The 11,675-nt window shown below is 36.0% G+C and overlaps 1 protein-coding gene and 1 non-coding gene across 2 annotated transcripts in view; one reads left to right on the plus strand and one right to left on the minus strand.

The window, feature by feature from the left end:
* tmem232 (transmembrane protein 232) overlaps positions 1-11,054 on the minus strand; it is a 34,724-nt gene extending 23,670 nt beyond the window's left edge. Inside the window, exons 1-10 of the mRNA XM_067437846.1 lie at positions 10,847-11,054; positions 10,576-10,687; positions 9,091-9,196; positions 4,530-4,687; positions 4,011-4,107; positions 3,111-3,232; positions 2,883-3,031; positions 2,647-2,758; positions 1,824-2,001; positions 833-1,002 (exon numbers count right to left, since the gene is read on the minus strand). Of these exons, the coding sequence (XP_067293947.1) occupies positions 833-1,002; positions 1,824-2,001; positions 2,647-2,758; positions 2,883-3,031; positions 3,111-3,232; positions 4,011-4,107; positions 4,530-4,687; positions 9,091-9,196; positions 10,576-10,687; positions 10,847-10,980 (1,338 nt within the window). The 5' untranslated portion in view covers positions 10,981-11,054. The remainder of the gene's footprint in view (positions 1-832; positions 1,003-1,823; positions 2,002-2,646; positions 2,759-2,882; positions 3,032-3,110; positions 3,233-4,010; positions 4,108-4,529; positions 4,688-9,090; positions 9,197-10,575; positions 10,688-10,846) is intronic.
* Positions 11,055-11,596: 542 nt separating this feature from the next.
* trnag-ccc (transfer RNA glycine (anticodon CCC)) lies at positions 11,597-11,667 on the plus strand. Its single transcript has one exon. It is a non-coding gene; the product is annotated as a tRNA-Gly (tRNA).
* The last annotated feature ends 8 nt before the right edge of the window (positions 11,668-11,675 follow it).

The following is an 11,675-nucleotide window of genomic DNA, read 5'->3' on the forward strand; positions in this document are numbered from 1 at the left end:
CACACGATTTATAAATCAAGGGAACAAATTATGGGATACTCCCCCCCCCCCCCCCCCCCCCAAAAAAAAAAAAAAAAAAAATTGATGTTTATCTGCTTACCCCCAGGGCATCCAAGATATAGGTGACTTTATTTCTTCAGTAGGACATAAATGAAGAACTCCAACCATTGCAGTCTGCCAGTCATATAATGCATGTGAATAGTAACAAAATCTATGATAGTAAAAAAAAAAAAAAAAAAGGTAGAACAAAATGCACAGATAAATCCAAATTAAACCCTGTGGCTTGTGATGACACATTTATGTCTTAAGACACGAGCCGGTCGTGTGTGCAAGAAACCGAACAGTATTTTTATGTTCACGTCTTAAGACATCAATGGGTCGTCACGAGCCGCAGGGTTTAATTTTGAAATTTTAATTTTAATTTTTAATTTTACAATTCACTTGCATTATACGACTAACAGAATTCAACAGTTGGAGTTAAAAATCTGTATTTGTGCTCTACTGAAGAAACAAAGTCACCTATATATTGGATACCCTGGGGGTAAGCAGATAAACATCAAATTTGCATTGTGTGTGTCATTTTGCTCCATAGAGAGGAGAGGTGTCATTTACTATTTTTTTTCTTGTAAATTTAAAAAGTAACACACTACCTGTTACTTAAAAAAGTTATTTTATTATGTAACTTGTGTTGCGTTGCTTGTAATGTGTTACCCCCAACAATGCCCTCTTAAGTAGAAAGAAGTAGCAAATAAGCATTTGTTTTTGTCTTCAGTTATGAGTACTGTTAATATTTGGACTACATTTACTACGTAGCAGCAAGAAGCTTAAGTACCTCAATGATCCTCACAGCATTGATTATGCGGGGGTCTATCTCCTGCTTCAGGTGTTTCAGTAGTGTTAACCAGGCAGTGTTCCTCAGACTCTCTGAAAGCGTGACACTCCGGCTGATCTGTGCCAAACCCTGAACCGCACTGTACCGCAGCCTCCATTTGTCTTCATGTGCTAAAAATACAGATACCTGCTTTACTTGTCTTTATGACAGACAGTATTGCTTTCGCTAGTAGCCACAAAAAGTATTTGGACAGGTATTATTTTGCAAATATTTTTAGTGGATATGAAGTCTGAAGTCAGTTCTCTTCAAGTTAACATAGGTCTCCTGCAGTGCTGAGTAACTACAGATGTAAAAAAGAAACTTAAAACAGTACTTTTTTTTGAAGCCACTATATAAACTGTCACATACACTTCTTATTATATAATTGCCCACTCAAGTTCTGAGTATGATCCTAGTCTTATGCAGACTTTGGCTGTGTCTGAAAGCTTAGACAACTGACTTGTTGCTTATCAGGCAATGACATTGCAGGCAGAATTTATGCATGAAGGTACCTCACAAGAAAACTGATTTCAAACTTCTGAGGCAGCGCAACGGTTTAGAGATCTAAAGTTTAATAAACAAACTAGAGAGAGCTTCGTTGATAATTAAGCAAATATTTAATTACTACAATAGGAATTTCTCACTAGAAATTATATCACAAGTGGAAAATGTTGGTCAAAAATGCATGTACACACAAACTGACCAACTTTTAGAAGCCATCTTTATTTATTTTTTACCTAAGCTGTTATGTAATGGAACGCATAGGAATGTGGGATATCATAGGCAGCAAAGGATACATCTATGCTGCCTTCAAAAATTGATCCGATGACGGTATTTCAGGAAACAGGAAGTAAGCTTACATTGGATTCTGACGTGCCTTGATGCCTCCAAAGGCAGCATTTTAAAGCTTTCAAACACAGCCATTTCCCATATTTCTGTCTAAAGAACTTACATTGTTTTAGCAAAGTTAAAAGTCCTCCAGAACGTCTGTATAGAGAAGAGTTTGACTGTCCAATGAGGGCTGTTTTCTTAATTTCAGCACAGTAGCTATTCTGACAAATATCAATCAAAATGGAGCAGTATATGTGCTCCAACTGCCACGGCCAGGATGCTTTCTGTGATGTCATTTCCTGCACAAAACAAAATAAAAAAACAAACAAATAAAAATACTTTATTAATATTAATAAATGAACCTTTTTGAATATATATTAAATATATATATATTTTTGAATATGACTATATATATATATATATATATATATATATATATATATATATATATAGTCATATTAAAAAAAAATATATATATATATATATATATATATATATATATATATATATATATATATATATATATATATATATATATATATATATATATATATAGCAGCATCAATAAGCAAAATCTTTTTAGCCCAATTTTTAAAATGAAACATTCAAAATTCATAAATACATCTATATGTGTATCATCACCTATGATGAGTATGTTCTATGTTTCTAATTTCACTGTATTAATATTTGAAAAACTTGTGAAATAAATTAAAGACAGGAAATTATGTCATTAACTATGGTTGCAGATGCACAGTCAACTTGCTTTCAAGTGTTGCACACAGAAACAGCCAATCTAAGTATATATATCTATGTTGGACAATCATGGTCAGTGACCCACCAGCTTGTTCTTCTAAACCCATATAACTTTCTGATTATTACTTTTATTTAAACCGTTCTGTTAAGTACTTAAATATGTTTCTGTCATCCCTCACTTGCTTTTGCACCTGAGAGTTTTCTTGTGTTTGGACCATGTGAAGGTTCATAAGGGTCTGAAGGCACAGCATGCTAGATTTGGCAGCCTCTCCCAAAACCATCAGTCCTAACCCACAGTCGACCCTGAGAACAGAGGAGGTAAAAAAGACTGATGTTACTCTGGGATTTTAACCCACAGTTCCAGCTATAAGCTGCTTAAATTACATAAAAACCTGTTGAAAGTATCTCACTAACACACTTCACGCACCAGTTGTCTTGTTGAAGTTTATCTCTCAGCAACATAAGCTGTTTGATCACTTGAGAGAGCTGCATGCCATTGTTTTGCACACAGTGATAGCTGAGAAGGCACTGCCTTAGGACCTGGTTATCACCATGCTCCTGTGCTTCCACAGAGACCTGTCAATCAAATAGAGTTTTCAAATACAACGAACCATTCAGCATTCTTTTTCTGATTTAATTGACATAGCCTTCAAACCTGCACTGAAGTGTCCTTAGTAAGTTTGAGACCACATAGAACCTCCCCAACATGCAGCATGAAGTGAACAGAAAATAACATGTTTGGGAACTCTTGGTAGTGAGTTTCACACTTCAACAGCTCTGTCAACAGATAAAGACAGCTGCAAACGTTATATGCATTCCACTGATTCTTGTGACATTGGACAAAATGTGTCCCACAGTTTTACCAGCCTAATGGTTATTTTAACAATAGCAACATTTAAACTTTGGAATCACATGTCCTCAGTCCATAACTCAATACATGATTTGGTCATGGTTTATTTCAGGGTCCAATTATCACTTAACTATGACTTTTGCCAAAATAAACTCCTAATTACTGCTTATTAATAGTTAGTAAGGTATAGTTGTTAAGTTTAGGTATTGAGTAGGATTTAGGGATGTAGAATAAGGTCATGAAAATAAGGCATTAATATGTGCTTCAAGTCCTAATAAACAGCCAATATTCTAGCAATATGCATGCTAATAAGCAACTAGTTAACAGTGAAAGCTGGACCCTAAATTAAAATGTTACCCATCATTTTTATCAAATATAAATACATTATATATAACATAATTATGGAAGCCCATTTCTGCCACCTAAGCAAAAAATAATGTGTTGTTTAATCATAATTATGAAATAAAAGTCACAATTATGACATACTAAATTTGAATTATGAGATAAAGTGTCACATGAAAAGTGATGATGAATAATATGTTTATATCATAATGTCATAATTTTTATGTAAATTTCAGATTATAGCTTTATATGTTTTTATATAACATTATTTATTTTGAAATATGTCAGTGCCATTGTTTTACCTCAAGATGCACATCAGTAATGATTTTTTGCAATAATGATTAAGTTGAGACAATATCCAACCTTTCAAGCTGTGTAGATATACTTTGCTTAGCTGATGTCCATTTAAATTACCAGTCAGCTGAAAGATGAACAGCCTCAGAGAGACCAAATATCCAAGCTGTAAAAAACAAAAATCAAAAAAACTAAAACTGTCAGCAGAACTATTTATGAAAAGAGACATATATAAACAAAGACTTATACAGTATATGGCAAGCATAATAAAACAATAGTTTTGATCTATTAATATCTTTGCCATGGCTATAAATCTGTACAGGCAATAAAAAGGCTTTACTTATTTATAAGAAAATAACTGAATAAATATAATGGGGGAAATAATGGGCTATAATTTTTTATGGCATTTTATTGATAACTTTATTTGGACATGTTCCGTGACTATTCTTTACATTCAAGTCAATTAAAAAAACTATAAATCACTTGGATTTCAATGAACATATCTTATAGAAAGGTTTTTCAAATGTTAGTGAAAACATCTTTGTTTATAGTTTATATTTAGTTACATTTACTTTGTGTAGCATATACCTGGAGCATCTTCATCTTATAAGAACATGGAGGGTTTAACAGAGTTGTGTCAGAGCACAGGAAATGCTGGATTGACTCTGCCAGGTGGAATAGCACAGGGATCTGATCTGCATGGATAGGTGCATGGTCCAATGACACAACCAGGACATCCAGTGAATCTAAAAAAAAATGATGGGCATCATGTTATTTCACCAACAAAATTAACCAAAAAGTACCATGTTAATATTGTGTTTTTGGAAATATATGTACCAGTAATTATAGTAGGCATGGCATGAGAATATTGTGGGTAATTATTAAAGGTAGGGTAGGTAATTTTCGGAGTGGCTAGCAATAGTGAGCTAGATTTGAAAGTATAAGGTCCCAACCTCCCTTCAAAGTGTCTAAAAAAAGCCACTCCTCCAAAACGCATAGATGGGTACAGCAAGGACCAAACAAAAGCGTCATCATGAGAAACGGCGTTAAACTACCCCATGTCTCAAAGCACATAACATTACAATAATAAAGAACATAAACAACTTACAGAGCACTGACCTGTTAGCCTGACAAGCCAGAACCACATCAAGATGTTTGGTCTGGAAACTCACCATTGACAGGGCTCAATCCGTGGGGCGGGATAAACGGTTGTCTTTCAAACTCCCTCTACAAGGCGTGCACACAATTGGATAGCACTACAACCAACCAGAGCAACGAAGGTGAAGCAGAGCTAGTTGACAGATTAAACTTTCGCCATATCTGGTCGGCAAAACTCAGAACACATCTTCCCTTCTTAAGAATGACTTCAGTGCCGTTCTTTGTTCTTTTCTCAGAGAAAAGCTTAACTCCAAGTTAGGGCTGTCAACAAATATTCTAAATTTGAATATATATTCGAATAGTTTTTAGAAAAGGAATTTCGAAGGTGAAAATTAATATTCGAATTTAAAATAAAAAAGCAGAAAAAATCCCCCGCCGCGGTAGTAATGGCGTGGCTGTCTGCTTTGTGAGTGAGCGCACGCATGGGGGTTCAGGGACAGGTCACAGGAGTCACACTGTCACTGCTGAAAGTGGACGCATCTTGGAGAGAAGATGGCAGAAAGTGCAGAGCCCAACTCGACCGCAGCAGGGAAAGAGATTTTAACTCCATAATCTAAAAAGCCATGTCTGGAAGTACGTTGGATTTTGGTCGGTAGGAGGTAAAATTGTTGAGTCGCGAGATAAAGTTATATGCAAGCTAAGATACAGTTAGCATACCATGCCTCGTTTTATTTAACGTTAAACAGAAACATTACTAAAATGTAGGGCTACTGTACTGACTGAAGATATATTGCATGAATAAAGGATAAATGCACTGCTTTCACTGGTGTGATTATTTACCATGTCAAGGAAAATGCTCCATGTTTAGCACAGCACAGCTCGCTCGGAGTGCTCAATATGCTGTAAAACTTAATATGAATAATATTTGTTTCAATCACTGAATGAAGCCTGCTATATTTGGGACAAGAGTCGCGAGTCTCGCAACCTTAAATTGCTTGCACAAAACTCTTGATCAGCACTCAAAGTTTGTTCATTTAAGCCGTTATCCGCAGTGAGGGCGAGAGAGAGACAGAGAGAGGTCTGCACTCTGCAGTCTTGGCCATTAGTTAATTTATATATAATATTTATATATAATAATAATTATATAATTTATAATAACAATCTACTTGTTTTTGTGTACGTAATACGTTGTCAAATATGTATAAACTTAAATAGACAAACTATACAAGTAGTTAATGTCTCTTTGTATTAATTTGTCCTGTTATTGACGTAATACGCGTCATTGACAAAATGCTTGCCCAGATGTTCGAATAGTTCAAATATTCGTGTTTGTTTTAGAGGGAATATTCGAATGTCATTTTTGAGCAATTTTGACAGCCCTACTCCAAGTCTTCCAGAGTCGCGTTCAAAGCTGATTTGAAAGACCGCCATTCGCCAGTTTCTGCGTTTACTAGAAGCACGCAAGCGCAACTCGGCCGTCATTATGTTAAGCCCCGCCCACCGATTCTATACACGATGTGATTGACCCGACCAGAGTTTGGCGTTTACAGCTCAGACGTCTATTGAGAGTTGCTAGACGACACTCGCAGCAAATCAGATTTGATGCCGCTAGGGTGCGTCTAGATTTTTTAGGCTACTGACCTGTACCATCTGACTGCTGCAGATTCATATCAGTGATGATAATGTTGCCATTGAAACGAATAAATTTGAGTTACAAACTGCTCTAAGTATAACATCACCCGTTTCGGGTTCTTCCAAATCATTATTTAAGTAGTTATGGCGTAAAGGCAGCATAAGCTGGTTGTTTTGGTTCAGAAGGAACTGTAAAAGGTGGCTGCTGTGTGCTCGCTGACTGACATCTGTCTAATTTTGCGTCAAATGTGCCGCACACGTCCTAAAAAGTGAAGCTAGAGCATCTCGATCGCTCCCAGGTGGGTGGTCCTAGTATAGGTCATAAACCCTGCCCATCCATGTTTTATAATGGGATACAAAGTTAACAATCAAATTAAACTTCAAATAATTTTTTTCCAAAGATGGTTTCTGTCATTTTAGGTAGTTTTTAATCATGCTGAATATGTTAATATGTTTGGTTTTAGCTAGTTATTTGATGATAAAAACTGGGCTGTGCCTGTGACGTCATGATTGACGGCTGAGACTGACAGCTTCTCTGAGTGAAGTTGTCGCTAAAGCACCAACATATTTTACCCGGGATTTTCGAGAGTTGATTGTAGCTTTAACTTTAACTTCTACAATTCTAATTTCTGTTTATTCCACACCAACATAATGAATTGTTTTGGAGCTAACAGATACTGCGGTAGTGTGGGGGCGGCGTTTAGATATGGTAAAGATATGGCATCATTGTAAGGGTAGGATTAGGATTGGGGTAGGGTATGTTAAAGGGTTAGTTCACAAAAAACTTTAAATTCTGTCATTAATTACCCCCCCCCCCCCCCCCCATCTTCAGAATACAAATGAAGATATTTTTGGTTGAAATCTGATGGTTCAGAAAGGCCTCCACTGGCCACAATGTCATTTCCTCTCTCAAGACCCATAAAAGACACTAATGATCACGAGATCCGAATCATGAATAGATATCTTTTATGGGTCTTGAGAGAGGAAATAACATTGTGCTCTACTTCCTGCTCTATACAGCGCAGACACAGGTTCCAAGGTCACTACTGCTGAACTCCAGTAAAACTGAGGCACTACTGGTTGGCACCCCTCATCAGATCCACTCCTCTCCCTTATCCCAGCTCATCTTTGACATCCAGGTCATCACATTCTCCTCCTCAGTCACAAACCTAGGGGTTCGGTTTGACCCACAGCTGACCTTCAATGACCACATTAAGCCCATTTGTAAAATTTCCTTCCACCACCTTCGAAACATCTCCAAACTCCGTCCCCTTTTAACCGTTCCAGATGCAGAGAAACTTGTCCATGCCTTATTTGTCTCCACCAGGCTGGACTACTGCAACGGACTCTTCAGTGGGATTTCTGGCAGAAATATCCAGATGCTTCAATATATCCAGAACAGTGCTGCCAGAGTCCTTATGAGAGTCCGTAAATATGATCACATAACTCCCATCCTACACTCATTGCACTGGCTTCCCGTTTCATCCCGGATCGACTACAAAATACTCCTGCTCACACATAAATGCATCACCGGGGAACTCCCTACAGGAACTCATCACTCTGAAATCCTCCACCTGCACCCTCAGATCTTCAGGCCAGGGGCGTAGCACCAAATTTTGGGCCCTGGGTACAAACCATCTTGCTGGGCCCCCGTACCATGTATGTGTATGTATAGAAAACGGACTTCCCTGCCTTGGGCCCTGGTTACTCAGTACCCTTTATCCCCCCAGTCCCATGCCCCTGCTTCAGGCCACCTGCTACTTAAAGTCCCCATCACCGGGCTTCGTACAATGGGAGATCGAGGTTTCTGCTCAGCTGCACCGCGGCTTTGGAACCACCTTCCCAGTGAGCTAGAGCAGTACAGAGCCTGGACCAGTTTAAAGCTGAACTGAAGACTTTTCTGTTCAGAAAGGCTTTTATGTGTTGATTGTTTGTATGTTTGTATTAATTTTTGTTCTTTTTTTATTATTTTTTTTCTTCCCCTTTTTCCATTGTTGCACTTTGAGATTCTTTGGAATGAAAAGTGCGTTATAAATTAGATCTTTTTTTTTTGTCGATGCTCTTCATGTGCGATGTCCCTGAGGTGTGAAAATATATGCTGACAGGCAGGTAGGACATTTTATCATTACATTGGACCTATAATGCAATGATTAGACATACATTTTGTTGTCCTTCGCCTTGCCCCAAAAATATAACATTTGGACCACTTAGTGATTGCTAGACTTTTCAACCAGCATAACAAACATGTTTCTGGAACAAATCGCCTACCCTGCCTTTAAAAGTGTCAGCATTCACATCGTACTATTGCTCTGAGTAGGCTATTAGAGTCAACAAATGGTTCTCAATATGAATTCTGTAACATTGTAACATGAATCTTTTGTAACAAGAAACTGTTTGTCGTTGCAAGTCATTGACACACCATTTCTAACTTTCCCATTGCACAAGCTCAGCAGGAGAAGCTGTGTCCAGGCCCTGGGGAGTTCAACATGTTTGCCTTCACCAACAGATGTGAATCCAGCACGACGCTGAGGACAAAAAGTCGAGTGCTTTCATCAATAGAGGTTTGTCTCCGCCTTGTGGCTGGAGATAATAATGCTCAAATTTCATTACAACCAGTCAGGTGTTCTTTTTCAGGAGTCTGAATTACAGTTTTTCTCAGTCGCTTTGGTACATTTCTCAGATCAGAATTTAAATTCTCAAAAACTACCTGTTCAGTTCTCACATCATTGTGTCACTTGTGCACATCAAAAAAGCATTTTCTCATTTCTTTGAACAAGTTGCAAATGCTTTGGTACATCCATGCAAATAATTATGTACAATTCTCTGTTGTTTCCTACATTATCAGTTGCTTATGTCATGTTGATCAAAATGTATTATATTGGGTCTCTGTTGAATAGTCTCACCCCCCACAACATTTAGGCATAAGCTCATAGCATAAGTCTTTACATGCAAAATGGTTGAACAAGTTATCATAATATGTCAAGCATATTTCTATTTTCTATATTTCCATTAGAATTTTTTCTAAATCTGTTCTGAATTGGTAAATTGCTCACAGGTGAATCTTGGCTTTCTCTAACGAAGTTCATGCTTCTCATGAAACAAGTATATATATATATATATATATATATATATATATATATATATATATATATATATATATATATATATATATATATATATATATATATATATCTGCTAGTTGATGTTTCATGAGAAGCATGAACTTCGTTAGAGAAAGCCCAGATTCAAGATACACACATATATATATATATATATATATATATATATATATATATATATATATATATATATATATATATATATATATATATAATTTATTTTCTACAGCACTGCATGTTTCTTCTTTAAGTTTTTTTTGTGTGCTATTCAGTGTTGTCTTTTCATTTTTGTATCTCAATACAAAATACATTACAAACAGTAAGAGTATAAATTTGAATCTGTTCCATTCTCTTGCAATTACACTCACACATACACTAAGATGTAACTTACAATTGACAATAATTGTCATCAAAACTTTAGCCGTAGTTTCCATCAGAACATCCCTCCAGAGTAAACTGTTATATTGACAACATGACTAAACAATAAGTCTTATCCGTACACAATGACACAAGGACTTTTCATTCTGATGCAACTGACATCTTCCTTGACACAGATATTTAGTTTATCTGAGAGATGAACTAAGAATTTTGAGCAAGAGAGTGGCTTTTGCAGGTTATCCATGGTGTTTTGCTATTTGTACAAATTGTTTTGAGAAATGCATTTACTGTTTTGCAAATTGTGAGTTTGATTCAAGAAATGTACCAAAACGACTGAGAAAAACTGTAATTGGAAACAATTAAGGCTATTTAAAGCAAGTGAACAATGAATGAAACACGTTTAATACCTTGCATCGACTAAGAAACACTTCTGCGAGATTTTCATACTTTTCCTGTTCTTTGGAGCCTTGTGCCTGATTGTATTTGTCAATGAAGTCTTCTGTTGTTTCAAATGGGTTTCTATATAATAGGAAAATGTCATTGTCAATGTCAGTTTAATAATAATAATAATAATAATAATAATAATAATAATAATAATAATAATAATAATAAAGTAAAATAAATTGTTGAATGGACGAATAGTTAACGTTATATTAGTTAGAAATGATATAACGTTACCTTCTGACACTGGTGGTATTTCGTGCATTATCAGTTTCTTCGGCCCATTTTCTGAAACGTTGTTTGAAATCCTCTTGTTGAGAATGAGAAACGATTCCTAAATAATGTTTGATAGGAATTTTGATTATAGGCATATTGATACGTTCAGCACACTCGCACAATGCAAAAAGTTCACACTGTACGTAGTTAAAACCCGGTCCCACATATCTTTTCGGTCCCTCCTCATGGTTGAAGTGTTGCTATGACTACCCTGTCAACATTTTGCGCAACGTACTGAAAATTAACTCTAAAAAAGAGCGAATACGTTGCAAACCGAGAGCAAATCATTATGCAAAATTGCGTAGCTTAACAGACTTAACAGTTATTTATAAGCCCATTTCCGTCACCTACACAAAATGCTTTGGTATAATTATTTGACAAAAAAATATATTATATCATATATGAAATAAAAGTTTTAAAAGTAGATATTTTTAATTAAAGTCGAAATTATGAGTTAAATCCATTTTATTACGATACACTGTATGGTTACAAACGTTGTTTCACGAAAAGTTGTTTGTTTTGGTGTAATTATTTTTCTTTATTTAATAATTACTAGTAAAAATGTCATAATGTCAATTGTCTTTTTTTTTATTATCTCATAATCGTGACTAGGCATGTCGTAATACTTTTTATGCCATACATATTATGTATGAAAATGTATATGCGGTATAAAATGCTTTTAGATTTATAATGCACCTCAATTTCCGAAGGGCGCCGCTGGTGTAGTGGTATCATGCAAGATTCCCATTCTTGCGACCCGGGTTCGATTCCCGGGCGGCGCATTGGCTTT

Source organism: Pseudorasbora parva, chromosome 3 (genome assembly GCF_024679245.1).
Source record: "Pseudorasbora parva isolate DD20220531a chromosome 3, ASM2467924v1, whole genome shotgun sequence".
In the NCBI taxonomy this organism is placed as follows: Eukaryota; Metazoa; Chordata; class Actinopteri; order Cypriniformes; family Gobionidae; genus Pseudorasbora; species Pseudorasbora parva.